Raw genomic sequence first — 21771 nt, forward strand, 5'->3', positions numbered from 1 at the left:
AATTTGCAATATTGGGAGTTTGCAAATAGTTCATAAAATTATCATTTTGAGTTGATTTTTCATTTGATACCATTTTTCTATCGAGGGCCCCATTGCAGAAACAAAAGTTGATTTTTAACCAATCGAAAACGCGTATTACAGAATTGCGCTTGATTTTGATTTGATCTTTTTAAAGATGTGTTCATACTCAATTTTATCTGCTTTATCTACTCAACTTTACCTTTAGGGTTTCAAGGGAAGTTCACCCAGACGGTTAATATATCATCAGACACATCATTTCATGTCAGAAAGTATTTTTATTCATCATAATTATGGAATTTATTTTACATCAACGCCTCTATGAGGGGGCTGCTCGCATAATTATGACGTCACAATTAAAACCTAAAAAAAACTCTTATTCTTTAGTATACTTTTTTATCAAACCTTCACCAATATTTTATTATGATTTTATTCTGATTTTATTAAAGGCGGCTTATAATCCGGTTGAACTTTCCCTTTAAGAATGTTGTATGACTTGATAATTTGGCTGCAGTGAAAACCATTCATCTCACTTTCTCATTATATTCCAGCACGACACTGCATGGCCTGCTGGTGTGTTGGTTACTTGGTATGATTATATTTGTGATTTATGATTTAGAATTGGGTAGAGTGGGGATGCACTAACTGGTTGGTACTGACAGGGTGTAACTTGGACTTTGAAGTGATATTTGTTTTGACAACTTATATTTCAATTTGTATCGAAAATGTTTGTAATAATGGTCCGTTGTATCATTATTTATTTCTGTGTTGAAAATGGCAGAACAAAAACTGTGTTGTGGTTGACTCATTGTGTATTATTGATATTTTAAGTGATTAAAGATGAATTCTATTTTCAAATCATATCATTTATTTATCACTTATTTGAATATTATTTTATATGTATTTGAGTTTGTTTGTCGGCAGTAGATGTGAAAATAGTCTGAGACCGAGAATTGAAGAGAGGGCGAGTGAGAGAGAGGGAGGGAGGGGAAGGGGAAGGGGAGATAAAGTGCGTGTGTTTGTTTTGTTTATGCTGAGATGGGGGGGGGGGTTACAGAGAGAGGGGGAGAGTAAGATGTGAAATATATATTGCAGTGAAAGAAAGATAGAGAGGGAGAGTCTAACCTAGATCGGGCCAATACATATACTCTTTAGAAAATAACATGGATATTGGCCTATATCAAAAAGAAAAGTTAGTAATTTTAAAAATAAATTTTGTCAATCAAAATCGTATAGATTAATATATATATATATAATATTGATAAAACACGTTGTTTTCACTGCTTAACCCTAGCTTGGTTGGAGTATTATTGTTTATTGATCTACAAGCAGTTGGTCTATATACTGCTCAGATATGTTCATTCCACATGGGGTCAAAACACTTTGTATAATTAAAGCATTTTGTTCCACCCGCATTACATTTCACTTTGTATATGACCAAATGGTCAAGATTACCTTTCGTCCACTTATTGTTTTTCTCACTTAACATATTAAATCCAACGATGCTTGTAGGACTATGCCTGTTCATCGGTTTAAGGGAATAAACAGGGGCGGATCCAGGATCTTCCAACAGGGGGGCACATTTTCCCGATGAAAAATTTGACAAGCAAAAAAAAAGGGGGGGGGGGGCATACTTGTGTTTTAATGGCATTTTACATTACAAATTTTAATTGTGCCTCTCAAGGGGGGCACAAGCCGGCTATGCCACCCGTGGATCCGCCAGTGGTGCTCCACAATATCAGTGACATTTAGTTGCATGTGGCAAAAAGTCGTAAACAAAAGCAATGTCCTTCCAGTTATCATCAAGCAGACTCTTAAAAGAATTTACAGAAGGTGCTGAAACCACCTTTTGTTTTGTTTTGCACTTTGTTAAATGAAAATTGGATTCACAAAACAACTGATCTATCTCACCATATAGACTAATCGGATATTAAACGAAATGTACTGGCCTGGCTCGTCCCCCCCCCCCCAAAAAAAAAAAAAAATCACGACAAAGGAAAAAAAAAGAGAGAAAATGAAAGAAAGGAACGGGAAAGATTGAAATGTATTATTTTCTGAATATAATGTCAGAATCTATCCAAAAATTATATTTTTCTATTATAAACTCGCTCGCTTCACCCATTCGCATCTTTTTAGAACTTTTGCTCCATCCGCCAAATATGGTCCCTCAAATTTGTGGCTCATTACGTCACTGAATAATGATGTCAAAATATATCCAAAATTGTATTTTTCTATTAAAACTCGCTCGCTTCACTCATTCGCATCTTTTTAGTCGCCAAATCTGGTCCCTAACGGGAAATTAGACAAAATGACAATTAGACCAAATGGCAAGTTTTACGACTTGGTTGTAAACGAACTAAAATTAGACCATATGGGATGAGACTAAACATAAAGTAGATAGGGTGCAGAGAGTCGATCAGCAATTCATCAAATTTCATTAAATTTTCAGCGAAATAGGGGTAAACGTCCACTTTTTTTTTTTTGGGGGGGGGGGCTGCACCCGAATAACGCTGCATGGCCATTGAGATGACCCCACACATATTAAAAAGGCGCCAGGGAAGTGGGGGTAGTGGAGGTATTTTCCTTGCCCCCCCCCCCCCCGGTTAAATAGGAGGATAATACGTATATCTTTGCCAGCACCCCAAAGAATAGTAATGATAATAATCATGATAAAAATAATGATGATAATTCTGATAATGATAACAATAGTAATAACAGCAATAATAATTATATTAATATAAAGGGGCAAAGAAGAACATATGAAGTGGAGATCCTGCAAAGCCAATTGCTAAATCCGCATCATTCATGTCATTGCCGCTGCGCAGTTGGGCAGCGGCAGTTTCCCTTGCCGAATAACGTGTATTTCTGTGTGAGGTTCGAAGGGTTAGGAGGCCGATGGGGGGGGGGGGGGCAAAGCTCCTCCCATTGGTGGTGCAATTAAAAAGGAAAAGAAGAGAAAATGACGATGAAGGAAAAGAAGTAGAATTAAGATAAAAGATCGAAGAAGAAAAATAGAAGAAGAAGATTAAGATCAAGAAGAAGAAGAAGGAGAAGCCAGAAGAAGAACTTAGAAGAAGTAGAGGAGGAAGAGGAAGAAGAAAAAGAAGGAGAAGCCAGAAGAAGTAGAGGAGGAAGAAGAAGAAGAAGAAAAAGAAGAAGAAGAAGGAGGACGTAGCCAGAAAAAGAAGAAGAAGAAGAGGAGGAAGAGGAAGAAGAAGAAACAGATTTCGTATGGAGGAGCTGCTCGTCTGTGACGTCACATAATAAAAACCTTGAAAATTCATCTTGTAAAATTTATAATTTAGTTCATTCAAAATTTCCACTCTAATTTCTCGATTGCTTTGTGACTAAATCATTTTTAGTAACTTATATCACAAGGCTCTTCAAGCAGCCGCTCGGAGAATTAGGGGAATAATTTTACTGAGTAGGCCCCTATTATTTTTTTTTTAATGTATCCGCGCTGCTCCTGTATGCTCCGCGCAGTTTCCGGACCGACCACCCGGGCCGGCCGGCCAGCTCGCGGCGGTGGTCGGTTCTCGGTTGTTCGGATATCCTCACGTTAATGCGATTTCCAAATTTCTGAACGTCATGACTCATGTTATGCATTTTTAACGAGTTTTGAATTATTTTTACTCAATTTTGACAAAATGATGCTTCGACGGATTCCAACTCGGTCGCCATTCGTTTTACTTTGCAGCAAAACGTACATGGAGAGCAGCATACATCATTTTATTCCAGGTAAACTTGTCGTTCTCTTCCACTGCGTCCCACATGCGAGAATTTATGTTGGTTGTTTGCAAGCCTGAAGTCTAATAGTATGATGGGGTGTCCAAACTTCGCGCACTTTTCAAAAATATTCATCAGGCTTAAATTTTTTTCACAAAATATTCATAATTTATACAAAACCAATTCAAAAAATAGTTACCACATTGACGGCAAGATCGTAAATTATAAAATCATGGACGAAAATGTAAAGTAGGTCAAGGGGATTCGCCGGTATCGCGATCTCAAAATTCTATTCCGATCGGCGAATGCGCGCTGTGCTGGAAAACCGTTCAAAAAAAGTGTGACCTAACTTCGCGGACCAAAGTTTTTGTGGACATTTAAACAAAAACTCAAGCTCAAAAAGTGAAATATTTATATCAGATTGATGGCAAAATGCTATAGAATCGGTTAGTACCACATTTAACTCACATTTTTGATGATTTCTGCTTGCAAAATGGTGATATCGTGATGCTTGTTGAGAATATCAGATTTCTTCAAAACGGGCGCTAAACGTGACAAATTTGCCGATCTTTTGCCAATATTTTCATGAATACTGAACTCATCCTAAAGAAACTTACACCAAAGGGTAATTTTAGGTCGCTTTTCACGTTGATGATGTCAGATTTTAAGGATATTGGCTAGTTTTTTAGATAATGACCGTCCGTGAAGTATGGACACGCGCGAAGTTTGGACTCACTGCCATAGTAGAGGCACTAAAACATGTAACAGATCAGATTCAGATTTGTTACATTGATCCATATGAAAAAACATGGAAATTTGCCCTCCTCTGGCAGTATATTACTATTAAGGCGACTGCACACCTTACGACTGGTCTGCGACCCGATTTTGGAACAAATCGCATTTTGCTCATTTTCTGAAGATGTGATTGTGAATGATTGACATTTTATTTGAGGTTAAAATTAATTGAAATAATAATATTATAACAATTTTGAAAGATTGCAAGTCCTTATTTTGGTGTTAAGTCCAAATTAGTTTCAATTCGTAGCCAATCGTACGACTGCTATGACGTCATTACGACTAGGCCTATATATTAAATTCGCTTTTATTCTAAGACTAAGTCTAAGAAGGATGATAGCATAGCCATAGACATGAATTTGATCATAGGTATTCGTACGATGATTTAGAACATTACACAGTAAGATATTCCAAGTCTCAATATTAGCACATTCAAATTCTATTACATTTCATTCTGAAATCGGGTCGCAGACCAGTCGTAAAGTGTGCGGTGGCCTTTAGACATTCAAATTGGTGCATATTTATATATAATTAGGCCTAGAACTTAAAAGAAAATAAATTAGTATCACTGCACTGTCAGCATGGTCAGTGTGAGTGTCACTGTCAGTGTTGAAATTTTTATTTTTATAATTATAGGGAGCCACTTTGGGAAAAAAAAAAAAAAACGAGAGCCATTTTTCATTTTACCAGAGCCATTTTCAGTTTTCGAGAGCCATTTTTTTCATGATTCAGTGCATGGTTTCACATCGCAGTTTGTCCTGCTTGTTTACAAATTCATTTATGATTTAATGTTAAACATTGTTAATTTTTGTTGTTCATTTACATGTAGATCTAATGTTTATTGTTTGTATCTCCTATGTACGGGACGTTCTAACTTTAACAATTTTGTCCATTAAATTGAATAGGATGAAGTTTATAAAATTTGAACATAATTTGAATTCAGAGGAATCCTTTTCATAATTTCTTTTGGATAAAAACTCACTTGAAAATTATTTTATGACATATTGAATGTATCACAGCCTGACAGCTAACGTCAACATGTCAACTATTTATCAAGCTAAGCTATACCTACGCAAGCGCAGCCACTGAACACGCCACAGCTCTCAATCAATCATCACCGCAACACACAGCTCACAGTCAATCATCACCGCAACAGGAGGGTATGAAACCAATACATGTATACACTCAGGCACTGACTGTTACTCACCAAAAATAAATCCCCATGAAAATCCTAATTTCGGTCTTAAAATTGCAGGATCTGCATCATATTTCCAGAACACCAAGTGGCTTGGTTCAGATTTAAGAAGTAGAGTTGCCAAACAGTAGATATAGGCCTACTCTAAAATAAAACAAAACTGATTTTCTTCAGAGTTCACGATCTTCTTCTTCTTCTTATGTTGGTTTGAGTGGCGATTAGTCATATTTGACTATTGTCGCCATTGACTCTATTAATAAAAAATCTCACTTCTCACATAATGATATTATTACCAATATGATGTATACATATATGAAATATTATTCTTGTGTATCCTTCTAATATGAAAAAGGATAATTATGGTATGTACAAAAGTTTGTCGTAACTCTTGTCAAAATGGCATATAAACAAATCTTCACCAAAAACAAACCGCTATCTTCAGCTCAGTTCCAACTAGTTGCGCTTGCCCTGCCCTTTCAAAGATGCAATCATACCGGTCAGCACGGTACATTGTGCCGATTTTTCGGACATAAATGCCTAGGTCACCCATGCATAGATGAGGGGGCGCTAGTGTACCTGTGCTTACAGATGGGTTAAACGTTAAAATAATTTGTTTCTTTTTTTTTAAACAACAACAACAACAAGGCGAAAACACTTGTGGGCTTTGTTAGTTATATGTGCAGAACATATCATTTTGTATATTATATCATACATTATATATTTTTTTTTCTTTTCACATTAGACTTGTACAAGCATATCCTTTCATATTTCTTATAGACAATACAATATAAGAATAGTAGGTCATCACTCCTTACTAAAACGTTTCGTTCTTGAAACGAAACGTAAAAATGCTTTCTGTATCCCTGGGTCATCTTTTTTAAAATACTCCATTATTTGTCCTGGCTGTGATTCATTCAATTCTACAAGGAGCATTGATCTTTCAATTATATATTTTGGACAATGTAAAAGATAATGTCTGACAGTTTCTACCTCAGGACATCTATCACAAAACCCTGTTGGATGGATCCCTAATCTTAGTAGATCTTGGTTAAGACTAGCGACTCCAAAACGGAGACGATGGAGTACAGTTTCCTGTTTCCCTAGATTACATTTATATGTGGATAACACTGATGGTTGCAATTCTTTCAGTGCTGAGTTAGTTTTATTCCATCTTTCTTGCCAAACTATCTTACAACTTTTTGAAATAAGTTGCATAATTTCTGATAATGTTATTTGATTATGAATTTCAATTTTGTTTGATAAAGCTTTTTTTGCGCAGGAGTCTGCTATTTCATTTCCTATTATTCCACAGTGACCAGGGATCCACTCTAGGTATATATCTAAACCTTTATATTTGAGTCTTGTAGTAATAGTCAGAATTTCTGTGATAATAGGATCGTCTTTCCGATTCTGTAAAGATAAAAGTGCACTTAATGAGTCACTGAAAATAACAACACCTGTATATATATCTAAATATTCTATCCATTCCAGTGCAAGAATAATCGCAATTAATTCCGCCCTATAGGAGGAGGTAAAATTAGATAACCTTTTTCCTTGGTAAAAAGAAAAATAAGGTACATAGAAAGCGGCTGAACTAATCCCCTTTTCAGGAGCTTTGGATCCATCAGTGTATATATGGAGTTGGTGCGACCATTTTGTATGTATCAATTCCAAACTCAGTTGTTGCAATTGTATCGGATGGTCCGATTTCTTAATTTGTGAACTTAATTCAGTAGATATAACTGGTGGACAAAATAACCAAGGGGGAAAGGCTGAAGAAATAATATTTTCAATACTAATTTCTTTTCCTATCTTGGATTGAAGCCTATAACCAAACGGTTTACTAACGTTCTTACCTTTAAGATAATCGAACTGCCAGCATGGTTTGATATATGTGTTATTAATGGGTGATTACTTTGTCTTTCTATATTTTGTCTATACTTGCTTATCTTCTTGCAAATTTAGGATGGTATCTTCCAAATTAATCCATTAAAAAAGGAATTTTTTTGCTATCAAAGTCATACGCTGATGCCGGTGCCGCGCAGAGTTTTGAAAAGTAGTACCCGGGATACTGAGACTTTGAAACTCGATAAGCATTTTTCTGTAGCGCTGCGCCCGTGATTCTAAAAAAATCCACTCAGACGTCAGATCACGTCAGCAACACGGACCAACACATCAGGTACACAGACCAACACGTCAGCTACACGGACCAACACGTCAGCTCATTTATGTATTTCATTCTTTTTTCTCATCCTTGTCGCAACATTATATTATTTTGTTTTAAAAAAAATATCAAAACTCCAAACTTCCTTAACCAGTAAAGAGGCTTTTTTAAAATAAAACACAGTTTACTGTTTTTACAGTAGTTAAGTACTTTAAATCTTGAACGACAAATTTAATTTTGAATATTTAATCATAAATAGATTAAGCATGTTTGTGTCAACTGTTTAACAACTACTGAAAAGTTCATAAAGTAAATAGCGTTGTACAGATTTGATGGGAAAAAAGAACACGGACTGCCAAGGATACTCCAGGCAGCTACATGGACCTACACGGCAACTACACGGGCCTACACGTCAGCTACACGGACCAACACGTCAGCTACACGGACCATCCCGGATTGCTTATCTACCCGGTAGTCCACGGATGACGCCGGATGTTTTTGACAGTAAAAAACTGCCGTGTTGGCCTCCCGGACGTTCAAGGACCAACACGGACCTCCAAGGATGCCCAAGGATGCCCAAGGCGCCAACACGGATCTCTCCCCGGACCACCCCGGATCAGATCCGGGATAGTCTGGGGTCTATATGTGACTGGGGCTTAAGTAACTAACTTTATTTTAGTCTTTTAGCAATCTAGGGCTAGGCATATTCTGAGGACGTGCATTGGTTAGTATAATTACTGCGGCTTTAGCTTGAGCTGCCTGTCAGCTCTGGTGCAATTCAAGGAATTAATCCTGCTGGGTACCCATTCACCTCATCTGGGTCAAGTGAAGCACAGCGTGGATAAATTTCTTGCTGAAGGAAAACATGCCATGCCCATGGCTAGGCTAGGATTCGAATCTACTAGCATGACCCACTGTTTGAAAGGCAAGAGTCGAGTCAGAACCACTAGACCACGACATGCCCACAATTTCTTACCTATTATTTAAAACCATTTTTACCCATCTTAAAGGGGAATGAAACCTTTAGAACAAGTAGGCTTGTGTCGAAACAGAAAAATCGAAGAATAAGAACAAAGAAAGTTTGAGAAAAATCGGACAAATAATGAGAAAGTGTTGAGCATTTGAATATTGCAATCACTAATGCTATGGAGATCCTCCCATTGGCAATGCGACAAGGATGTGTGATGTCACATGTGAACAACTTTCCCTTTGATGGACTATAAAATACCACCAAAATGTCTCTTTGCTTTTTCTTATGGTGATACAAACTCTTTATCCATGATGTCTTCTTTAAAAATCTGTATTACATGCCCTCCTATACAGTGCGTCTCAAAAAAAACTATACACTTTTGAAATGGCTGCCAAACAAAAAATATGTCACCTTGGGGAAAAATATATATATATATGGAAAGCCAATAAATAAACTTTCAAATGACACCAAAAAGTTGGAAAACTATTCATGCTTGAGTGAGCACTACCCACTTAAACAAAGGGTATGAAAATTAGGGTGGGCAGGAATTAGCCTTCCAATTTCTTTCAATTTTTGAGAGGCGAGTCCCCTGGAACTTGCAAAGTTGAGGGTAATGTGATAAATTAATGATCAATCATTATTAATTTAGGTTCTTAGAGCTAATTTCAAGAATAATCCAATTTAAATTTATGCATGAGTGCCACATGAATTACATTTTTTAGTGCATCATTTTGACCTTTTCACGTGGATCTCAGCAATGTGTAAATGGGAGTCACAATAGGGATGAGATATGACATAGGTGGGGGAAGTAGGTTGATGTGACAAAGGCCAACAGAACAAGCCACCCCCCTCTCTCTCTCTACCCCTTCCTCCCATCCTGAGAGACTAGCCTTTGCTAGGGCGAGCAGGAATTAGCCTTCCAGTTTTGTTTAGTGGTGAGTCCTTTGGAACTTGCCAAGTTAAAGGTGTCATGCTAAATTATTGATGAATTGAGATCAGTTTTTGGTTTTACTTAGGCTAATTTCACGAGTTACTAAATTGAAATGCAGTGCATGAGTAAACAGGAATTTTAATTTTAGTGTAGCATTTTAAGTTTATTATGTGGATCTTAGCAAGTGTGCTTGTGAGAGTCAGAGTAATGTGATGGTACCGGTTGCATGCAAGGGGGTCAGATAGGGTAAGACTGGGTTAAACAGTTAAGAGGGTGTTCTTCTTCTTTGTTTTCTCTTTAATACAAATTCCCTCCCCTTCACCCCCTCTTTCTCTCTTTCTCCTGGATCATGGTATTCAAAACTTAAATGCTAAGTGACTGATGGTTGATGGGCCTTTTATTTTCCATTGAATGATTCTAAGAAATTTACTAATTATGATGATTTATGAATTCATTGAAAAAGCTGAATAATTGATTGATAATTTATTGAAAAAGCTGAATGTTTAATTGATCACATTGATTTACTAACAAATTGTTGATCAAATGGTAAAAGTTGATGACCGAATTCTCAAAATTTATCAAATTGACAGTCCGCTCTGGACTTTATGCGTACATGTAATAGCATTCAGTCTCGATCTAAGGGAGTCTAAACATTCTGTTGACATTTTACCCATTAGCTTACAATGTACTTCACCCATTTAAGTCCTATCTCACCCCTATTTTCCTTACTTCAATGAACACACTGCTGAGATCCACATGATAAAAAGTTAAAATGCTGCACTAAAGATTACAACTGACACTCACTCATGCATGAAATTTCAATCTAGTAATTCATGAAATTTGCTCTAACAATTTAAATTGATCATGAATTTATCACAACACCCTCAACTTTGCAAGTTCCAAGGGACTCGCCTCTTAAAAACTGAAGGAAATTGGAAGGCTAATTCCTGCCCACCCTAATTTTCATACCCTTTGTTTAAGTGGGTAGTGCTCACTCAAGCATGAATAGTTTTCCAACTTTTTGGCGTCATTTGAAAGTTTAATTTATTGGCTTTCCATATATATAGGTATTTTTCCCCAAAGTGACATATTTTTTGTTTGGCAGCCATTTCAAAAGTGTATAGTTTTTTTTGAGACGCACTGTAGAAAGAATATATGCTCTACTGATAGATGTGAAACAAGAGGCAGTTTAAGTGAAATATATATTAAAGTAATGGGGAGAGTTGTTCACAGGTGACATCACACATCTTTGTCACATTGCCAATGTGAGGATCTCCATAGCATTTATGATCGCAATATTCAAATGCTCATACATGTAACTTTCTGATTATTTGTCAGATTTTTCTCAAACTTTCGTTGATCTGTTTCTTTGATTTTTTTGTTTACACACAAGCTATCTTGTTCCAAAGATTTCATTCTCCTTTAAATAAAGGATCAAGTGTCTGAATTGTTTTCAAATTACCCTTCCCTCCCTACTCCATAAAGCCCAATGCAAAGTTACACTAAAAATATTTGAACTCTGTGTGTGGACTGGTCGTGTGTTTCAGCTGTGTGTGTGTTGTGCCAAAATTACACTACAGAGCCTATTGAGAGTATTTGGCTGAACTTCATTCAATATTCGTTTGATTATTTTTCAGGAAGCGATTCATGGATTACCTATTTTCATCAAGATCTGAAAAAATCAGTTCGATGAAGTGGTTTAGGAGATCTTGAACAGTTTTGAGGTCTCCCTCACTTATGATGGGGTGACCATAATTTCCGCACTTTAAAAGAATTGAAATGTTAATATTCAATTAAGTAATTTCTCACAGTTCACTCAAAATTAATCAAAACCATAAATACCAAACGGAAGGCAAGATCTTAGAGTCAAAATCACTCGACGGAATTATAAAATAGATCAAGGATTTCGCTGGTATCGCGATATCAAAGTTCTATAGCGATCGACTGGTGCGTGCTCGGCTGAAAAAGTGTCATAAAAAAGTGTGACCATAATTTGTGTATGATCATTTTGCCAAGTTTTAGAAAAAACTTTAGGATGTCTCAACATTCATAGTATACAGCTAACAACTTTTCCTATTGAATTTCTTTAAGCTTTGGTTGTCAAGTTGGATTCCCGGTATAAACTTGACCGAAAGACTCAACCATGTGAAATTGACAGCACCAACTGAGTAGGTGTATGCTGTTTAATACATTCCAATTTTTTCTCCCTACAGTATGTAGGCATCATATCATGACAAACATCTCTTCAAAAGTACATCCAACTCGAAGGGAAATGAGGTCCCTCACAAGGAAAACCAGCCAGCTCCTCCGTCATGTTCAGTCCAACAAAATATCCCATGCCAGAACTTTAAGCTCAAAAAAGGATGGTGAAAAAGGAGAAGCCTCGACTTCCCCCGACGGAGATGAAAAACCATTTGTAGTGACGACTGTGAAGGGCAAGAAGGATGCGGAACCGATGGTGAAGGCTTCGGAAGGAGCAGACCCGCCGTCTGATCCAAAGGAGGCCAAGTCCTCTGCAGGTAAAGTGAATAATTCTCCAGTCAATTTATGGTTGGTCTTTGAGTAATTTTAAAAGGATGCATGTTTGAACTAGTCAATGTTTATAGAATGGGATTGCTCATAAATGCTCTTTTAATTAATTAAGTGTTGTTTGTAACTTAGTGGAAGATGGAATGAATACATGTAAATATGGCCATGGACATAATGTGAGTATAAATTAATGATTGTCACTGAGAACACATAAATAGTGCCATTCCTGAAATATGTGTGTAACTGCATTCAGTTACGGTGAAACTACTATCTGATGATTCCTGTCTCTGACCATGGGAAGTGCTACATGGGATGATTTCTATGACCCACATTTTTCATGTCTTTATCTTAACATTACATATAACACTCCCTTATAGCATGTGAGGTCTCTTATGTGAATAATTTTGTCTCAAATTGTGAGGGATACCATTCAAGATTTCCGCCAAAGCATGTGCAAACCAATGTTTTCAAAAAGTCTTATCTTTAAAAACTGGCACGCTATATAGGTAACTTTTGTAGTCACAAAACATTCCTAAAGTGGTATTTCATAAGCTTTTATTTGGTCTTTATTTCTATCTGGAGTTTGTTGTATTTAAACATCACTGGGTACTTTGGTCCCCTAGTAATAATAATATTGTAGTTAACAGTGTGTGTGCTTTATCAGCTTGCCAAGTGATAAGGGCAATAAGATATAATTCATTCATAGAAATTAATATTCAGTTTTAATCCACCCTTTGCCACACCCTTTGCTTAAAATCTCCTGAGACACATTGCTTGAATAGACTGCAATCTTTAAACTCTCTTTCCTTAAATAAAAAGAAAAAAAGTAAGAAAAAAAATATTGCACTTGATACTGGGGACTATATTGTGTATTATATCCTACATAGATTGTATCCTGTATAGTGATTGGTTCAAATAGCATCATGTGACCGAATATATTTCAACTATGATGTTGCGTGACGTCAGACCTCGATATATTTTTCGCTATACCAATATTCTGACGTCACTATTTCAGAAAACTGGATATTTAGCTAAACTCTCGGGCGCACCGGCCAGCGAGCTCTCTCTCCCGGGCAAGTCCCGCGATGCGTCAGCACAGGCACTCATCTGCATTCCGCTGAGCGCGTTGGCTCGGAGAAAAGTAGGTAATTCAAGGCAAGTAACCGGACTTTGCAAGCTCAGCGCAAAGATTTTGGTTATAAATTATTAAAAGTAGGATATAAAACAAATACCAGGTATATCAGGCGTTTCATTTGAAAGCATAGTGGGAATTATTAATCCTCGGTTGGACTGGCAAAGTACTATTTTTCCCTTGGGGCTTCGCCCCTCTGGAAAAATAGTAATTGCCAGACCAACCTCGGATAAATAATTCCACTATACTTTCTCATAGCCTGATATATTTGTTTATTGTGTGATTAAAGGACAAGTCCACCCCAACAAAAAGTTGATTTGAATAAAAAAAAAGAAAAATCCAACAAGCATAACACTGAAAATGTCATCAAAATCGGATGAAATATAAGAAAGTTGTGACATTTTAAGGTTTTGCTTAATTTCACAAAACAGATATATGCACTTCCTGGTCTATATGCAAATGAAGAGACTGATGATATCATCCACTCACTATTTCTTTTGTATTTTATTATGTGAAATATGAAATATTTTCTTCTTATTGTCAAGTAAAACGACAATTAATTCCTCCCTGAACATGTGGAATTAGCATTGTTTAATACTACATGTATATGTTTCAGTCAAGTTGGTCCTTATTGTCAAATCTGTAAAAAATGAAATAATTATACAATTCAAACAATAAAAAACAAAAGAAATAGTGAATGAGGGACATCATGAACTGTTTGATTTGCATGTCACTCAGTTGTGCATATCGCTTTTTTGTGAAAAATATGCGAAAGTTTAAAATGTCATAGCTTTCTTATTTTACATCCGATTTTTATGAAATTTTCAGCATTATGCTAGTTTGATTTTTCTCTTTTTTTTCAAATCAACATTTTTCTTGGGTGGACTTTGACCTTTGATATGCAGTGTCATTGAGCACAACCATACAGGGGGGCAGAATGCACGGTTTGCACCTTGAATCCTCGACAGAATTTTGATGGCCTTTTTTTGCTCGTAAGTAATTTTTCAAAGGGAAAGTGCTCCTGAGTATGACCATGTTTTTGTTTGTTTAGAATATTTTTAAAACCATTTTTACCCATCTTAAAGGGGAATGAAACCTTTAAACCTTTAAAATATTCTTGTTAGCACAAAATCTCCAAATCTACATGATCAATTATCTTCAGAATATCATCAGATATGGGGACGTATCATGTGATGTGTATAAAACAAGTTCAAGGTCAAAAGGTCATCATGACGTCATCTAGATGCCATTTTGTAAAATCGCGTTATCAATCATATCTTCATTATCAATTTTAAAAAATTAACAATATTTACATCACATTAACTTCAGGTCAAGGGTCAACTGTCCATGTCATTAAAGGTCATGTAAAGGTCACGATGCGCGCATACGCGCGCGTCAAAATTTTAAAATGCTCAAAATCACTTTTAGACCAAAGTAGAGTACGAATCAGGTCATTTTAAGCATTTCCAAAATTTGCGCGCGGGCACGGTTACGCGCGCGTTCTCGCGCGTAACGGCACTATAGAGCATAGGGTCGCCATTTTCTTTATACCAATGCATTGATAATATAATTCTGAATAATTTGATACCTTGATCAACCTTTTACGACAAGTAATAACGGAATAAGCCTCCATCAAAGTTTACAGCACGCACACGCGCGCGCACTAACCATAGACAATATATGTGCAAAAACATGCCTATACAAAATTCATTATAGCTCTTTAGATAGTCCGTTGACCCCCGATTTTTTTTTCATATTCCAATAGTGTATAGATGGGAGATATGATTTCATGTCACATTTGACCCTTAATTTTATCATGACGTCATCAAAGTGGCGTCGAAACTCAAAATTACCACTTTGCTACCTATGACGTCATCATAGTTATGCAAATTTGACACTAACTCCTCAAATATTGACCAATTTTCGCTCAGTTTTCAATATATTGTAGCTGAGGACATACTCTTTTTAATTTAAAGGCTATATTTTCTTTTAAAGGAATGGATCATCCTAAAAAATGGCAAGTTATAGAGGCATGTCATTTTCGCTCATTTTGTGTGCAATCTCTATGGGAAATGACTTTTTCTCAAAACTGGATTTTACATTCTTCTATTTCGCGAGCCATATCTCCATTTCTTTTTGTCGGTTTTCTCTGAGCTTGGAGTATGTTGTAGCTGAGATTGTAAGCTATCGCAAGTGTGGTCTCCATTTTCCAATCAGATGCCGAGATCATGCCCGTATTTCACTTGCAAAATTGGATTTGAGATCCTCTCAATTTGCTATGTGTAAAGTCTATGGGAAATAGTGCTTATGTGTAAAAGTCTATGGGAAATAGTGTAGCTCAGTTGATAAGGCATCAACCTTGCAATCTTAAGGTCGAGGGTTGGAACCCAGGGGTGAACATGAGATTTTTTTCCTTTTTTTTTTTCTTTTCAACATTTAAAAAATGGTCCTTCATGACCATTACAAAGTTAAAACATTGCACAATAAAATAGTTTAAAAAATCCTTTTGATATAACATGTACATGTACCATGTGTATCATTTACATCTATTTTCCAAAGTTTCTCATTTCTCTCTTTTCAAGAGTATTCATCATGTTCTTTTTGTAATAGAAGTTTAGTTTTCAATATGATCATCGTATTGATGTCAATAAACATGCTGATTGTCTTCGTGATCATGAAATCAGAGACAGATCACCTAATTCGTCCTCATGACGAATTAAAATTCTAGTTATTATTATTTTTATTGTTATTTTATCCCAAACAGCTGAACGTCTTGCAAACCTATCCAAGGCATTGTCATCGTACAAGGAAAGAAGAAGGAAAGTGGATTACTCCAAGAAATACACAGACAACAACACCATAACAGCCGTCAGGGCTATGAGTGACTACTTACTGAAATCAAGGTTAGAATGCCCCTTCTCTATAGTCCAACTCATTTGAATGAAAAGAGAATAATGGTATTTCAAATTTACAGTCCCTTAAAAAATACCTGAATAGAAACATGTGCAAGACTTTGGAATGAAATTCATGAACAAACCAAACGAATAAATATAATTCTAATAGGTAATATATGATGAATAGTTAAAAGAAATGACCTATTGAATGAAAAAAATTGAAAAAGATAGATAATGAAATGAATGAATGAATGTATAAATAAGTATAGTAAATAAATAAGTAGTCCATATTTAGGGACAGTGATTTTCCGCGATCGCGGAAAACGGACGGAATTCACGGAAAGGGCCTTTTGAAACGGAAAATGGCATTTCAAACGGAAAATCACGGAAAACGTATTTTCCCTCAAAATACACAGAATAGCAACAGAAATTACTCCAAAATCACAACAAAATGAGAATATTATTATTAAATGGCCAAAAAAACCCAGAAAACACGATCTCACTTCGCTACTATCATGACAATTCACACATCGTGACTGCACTCGACATCAGCACACTCGATTGTACCCCGCACTGTACCCGTACCCGGCCGGCCGGGTTGGGCTTCACATGCACACATGTATCGTTCAACTAGCTACATGTACACAGTTGTGTGTTGCTGCCCTCTACGTTTGAAGATGTAACAGCACGATATCGTGGTCTTAAAATCCAAGATGGCGGATTGGGAAAAGACGATGACTGATGATAACGATGTCCAAAAACCCCCAAAATTATCGATGAAATATCATTTCACCGTGAAATAATGCTAATAATATGAAAGGTGAGGATGTATGCATGCAAAATGGGTGTGTTAAAATATTTTATTCACCCGCATAGATCCGATTAGAACGGATTTTATTGTGTTGTTGGTACAGTAGCAGATACAAATTTTGACCAGTGCGAGTGTGCATGTAAATGTGTAAACGGAATTGTCACTTTTCCGTGTGTACAAAGTCTATGGGGAAACGGAATTTCCGTTTTCTGACATGCTGAAACGGAATTTGAGATTTTCTGAAACGGAAAAGGCAATTTTTTGAAACGGAAAATCACTGTCCCTACATATTGAATTAAGAAATGAGGATTTGAAGCAACTCTGAAATGAAATACTGGGTTCACATCAGTCACAATCATCCTTTCACTATACTTCTGCCTGTTGTTGCAGTTTTAAGGTGGGCGGTAATTAAAGATTGCCCATCTTACTGTGAGGTCCATGAAATAGAGATGTGTTCTCGAAGTAAGTCTTGATAGATATACCTATGATTTAGTGATAATAGGTGAATAAATGAGTGAAATCAAGCATTTTTTAACCAAATTTCTAATCATTTTCCCAAAAATATTATATAGTCAGAAAGCTTGTGAAATTCTCTACAATTTTGCTGTAAAAATTTCCCCTGAAAATGTTGCTGTGAAAAGTTATAGCAAGTTGAGTCGAGCAAGTCCATTTGTTTTACCGCTCCTGATTCCTCCCTGAAAATCATTCAGCGCAGAGGGGTTCATGGCCCAGCGTACAATGATAACCTGGAGCGTTGTGGCCCAGTGGATAAGTCTTCTGACTTTGAAACAGAGGGTTGTGGGTCCGAATCCCAGCCATGGCGTAATTTCCTTCAGCAAGAAATTTATCCACACTGTGCTGCACTCAACCCAGGTGAGGTGAATGGGTACCCGGTAGGAAGAAATTCCTTGAACGCTTTGAGCGCCTAGGCAGCCCAGCTAAAGCCGGGGGAATAATAATAGCAGGGCCCGCTGGGTGAACAGTTTTCAGAACTGAAGTGGCTTCCCTGGGTTCATATACCTATATTATTATTATTATTATTATTATTAATATAATCTGTGAAACAACCCTGTGTTATTTGCAGTGATCTGGAGCAGCTGAGGAAGACGGTGAGGAGGAGCCCTTATGATCAGGAATCGAGTGAAAGGAACATGATGGTGTATCTCAGATCCGATGTCGAACAAAAGTAAGTCAAATAATGTAAAAAATTAAGACAATTCCCTTTGCATTGAAATCCTTGGGGCCGTTTCATAAAGCTATTCGTAAGTTAAGAGCGACTTTAAGAACGACTGGTGAACCTTTCTTACGCACTAAATAATCACCAATGAACATTTAATGGTGAATATCATTTACCACAAGAAAGGATCACCAGTTGTTCTTAAAGTCGCTCTTAACTCACGAACAGATTGATGAAACACCCACCTGGTAGGAGTTGCATAAGCTGTTCGTAACTTACGAATGACTTTGCAAATGATCGGTGACCCTTTCTTGATATTGCAGGGAGTCCAAACTTCGCGTGTGTCCGTACTTCGTGGACGGTCATTATCTAAAAAAACTATTCAATATCTTTAAGATCTGACATCAACATGAAAAGTGAGTGACCTAAAAATTACCCTCTAGCGTAATTTTCTTTAGGATGAGTTCATTATTCATAAAGATATTGACAAAAGATCGGCAAATTTGTCACCGTTAGCACGGGTTCGAAAAAATCTGAACTTCCCAACAAGCATCACAATATTGAAAGGTTTTACGGTAAACACCATGTATGTACATGTAGTCCTGAAAAGGACTGTTTGTTATTCTTTCTTGAATATATGTTAGCTCTGAAAAGAACTACATACATGGTGTTTACCGTAAAACCTTTCAATATTCTCTCCACCATGGAAACCTTCAAAGATCATCTTACGCATCACAATATCATCCTTTTACAAGCAGATATCATAAAAAATGTAAGTAAAACATGGTACTGACTGATTCTACAGCATTTACTTGTAGTTATCCATCTGATATATATATCTCACCTTTTGAGCTTGAGTTTTGTATATATTTGTATAAAATGTGAATATTTTGTGAACGAATTTTTGCCTGATGAATATTTTTGAAATATCCGCAAAGTTTGGACACCCCATCATACATGTAAATCCCTGCCATGCCTACGTAACTGACTTTAGCACATAAGAAAGCATATTCCAGTCATGCGTAAAATCGTGCATAACTTTACAAACAGCTTTATGAAACACCCACCATGTCAAATTATAACTATCAGTAGATAGCCAGCTGAATATATATTTTTGTTATCAACGGAGGATGAAATCATTGGAACAAATAATAGCTTGTGTGAAATAAAAAAAAAACATCAAAGAATAAGCCTATTGGCAGTTTGAGAACATTTGGATAAACAATAAGAAAGTTTGATAGTGGGGTTCATGGAATTCCAAATTAACATTTATGCATACAATGTATGGTTTATCTAATATGAGGTCTCCAATCTGGGACCCATCTTACAAAGAATTGCGATTGATTTGATCAATCGCAACTATGGAAAGCCAACAAAGTCAACATATGAAATGCATGTTTGTTCAAAATATTTTTTAGATATGAATGTATATCCATGAATTCAGTTATTTCTTGACAATTTGGTGTGTTCTTTGTTTACAAAGGACATTTTGCAAATTTTCTGTAGAAAAAATTATGACACTGATGGATTTCCATAGAGTTACGATTGATTGGATCAATCGTAACTCTTTGTATGACGGGGCCCTGGTAGATCAATGCAATATGGTTGTAGACAGCTGCTGCTCCTTTGATGGCCACCAATTTGAGCGTTTTATAATAATAATAATAGGCATTTATATAGCGCCATCTATCTAGAAATACTCTATTCCGAGATGCATTGTTTATTATTATTATAACCCCGGCTTTAGCTCGAGCTGCCTTTCAGCGCTCAGTGCATTCAAGGAATAATCCTGCTGGGTACCCATTCACCTCACCTGGGCTGAGTGCAGCACAAAATGTGGATACATTTCTTGCTGAAGGAAATTACACAGGCCTCTACAAAAAAAAATTTCATCTCTTGCCCTGTCGGGCAAGTGATAACAAAATGTGCTTGCCCGATAGAAAAAACTGCTTGCCTGATTTTTTTTCCAAAATTCTTTTGCTCTTAATTATTCTTTTCTGTCCTGGTTGAACTTGATTTACTGGCGCTGGCCTCTGCATTTCTTTTTCTTGACTCTTGTTCAAGTTGTTCTGGTCGCCGATAATGACGAAAAAAGTCGCCTATTTTAGTCTGACGACTCATTGTTTAGGCATGATTGTACTTGATGCCCCCAGGGGACATCAACTTTTTTACCTTTTGGTACTCCTTCATTTCCCGATGATTCTTCGTTTCCGAAATGTAAACATTTCTTTTCTCTCACTTAAAAAAAAGAAAGAGAGTAGTTCCGGTAGTTTCTAGCGCACCCCATATGAGAAGCGACAAATGCGCAAACAGGTGCATCTAGATGAGCGCGCATCCTTGCCTCCTCATCTATCCTCTTAAAGAACTTGCACTTGATGCCCCCAAAATTGATGAAAACAGTTCCGGCAAGTAATCCTAGATGTGTTGACAAAATTAACCTTGATAGCTAGAGAATAAACTCTCTATTATTACTTGTACTTGATGCCCCCAAATTTTCCAGTTATTCAGCACGTTTATTCAGAAGTTTACATTCCACTAACCCCATTTTCCCCTCTTTTTCTATTTTCTAGCCTCGCAAGCCTTCATAACATCGTCAAATCAAATTAACCTTGTTGGCTAAATGAACCTTGATAGCTAGAGAATAAAGTCTCTATTATTACTTGTACTTGAAGCCCCCAAATTTTCCAGTTATTCAGCACGTTTATTCAGAAGTTTATATTCCACTAACCCCATTTTCCCCTCTTTCTATTTTCTAGCCGCGCAAGCCTTCATAACATCGTCGAATCAAATTAACCTTGTTGGCTAAATTAATCTTGATAGCTAATGTAACCTTGAGAGCTATAGCTCGTCTCTCTTATATTACTTGCATTTGATGCCCCCACTTACTTTATTTGTTGCGCGATCAACCAAATCATGCGCGGATGGATATCAACTCGCCGATGATAAACAAGGTCGAGTCGAGGATCCACGAATCAAGGTAAAAAAGTTGATGTCCCCTGGGGGCATCAAGTACAATTATGCCATTGTTTATTTGGTTTGAAGTTGAAGCCGAGTCCTGGCCGAGTCAGTCCGAAGCTTGCATGAATTCAGCGCGATCTAGCTCGAGAGTCGGCTGGCTCGCGATCGCTCGTGTACGTATATGTACGTACATGTACTGTAGCGCCGATGTACTAGAGCATGCGCTAAGAGGGCGAGAGAGGGGTTTCCCCAGCTAGCTCCTTCGTCGATTAGTAGCGCATGCGCACAGTATAGTTTAGAAAGTAAGATGGCAGCCCCCAGCGAACGGGACCGCTGGCGATAAATTGTCGCTGATTTGACATGTTTCCACTGTTTTTTTACTGGTATCACATTTTGTATGAGAGATAATGGGCCGATAATTGCAATTTATCGAAATATTATTAAAATTTACTGTAATATCGTTTTCATTTT

At 36.8% G+C, this 21771-nt stretch overlaps 1 protein-coding gene across 3 annotated transcripts in view; it reads left to right on the forward strand.

Moving 5' to 3' along the window:
- The first annotated feature begins 3549 nt into the window (after positions 1-3549).
- LOC129283613 (proton-coupled zinc antiporter SLC30A9, mitochondrial-like) overlaps positions 3550-21771 on the forward strand; it is a 49203-nt gene continuing 30981 nt past the window's right edge. Inside the window, exons 1-4 of one of the 3 annotated variants that reach the window (XM_064099049.1) lie at positions 3550-3756; positions 12013-12318; positions 16225-16363; positions 18250-18351. In XM_064099049.1, the coding sequence (XP_063955119.1) occupies positions 3666-3756; positions 12013-12318; positions 16225-16363; positions 18250-18351 (638 nt within the window). In that variant the 5' untranslated portion in view covers positions 3550-3665. The remainder of the gene's footprint in view (positions 3757-12012; positions 12319-16224; positions 16364-18249; positions 18352-21771) is intronic. The other 2 variants (XM_064099050.1, XM_064099052.1) reach the window with 2 other exon arrangements.

Source organism: Lytechinus pictus, chromosome 5 (assembly GCF_037042905.1).
Source record: "Lytechinus pictus isolate F3 Inbred chromosome 5, Lp3.0, whole genome shotgun sequence".
Taxonomy (NCBI): domain Eukaryota; kingdom Metazoa; phylum Echinodermata; class Echinoidea; order Temnopleuroida; family Toxopneustidae; genus Lytechinus; species Lytechinus pictus.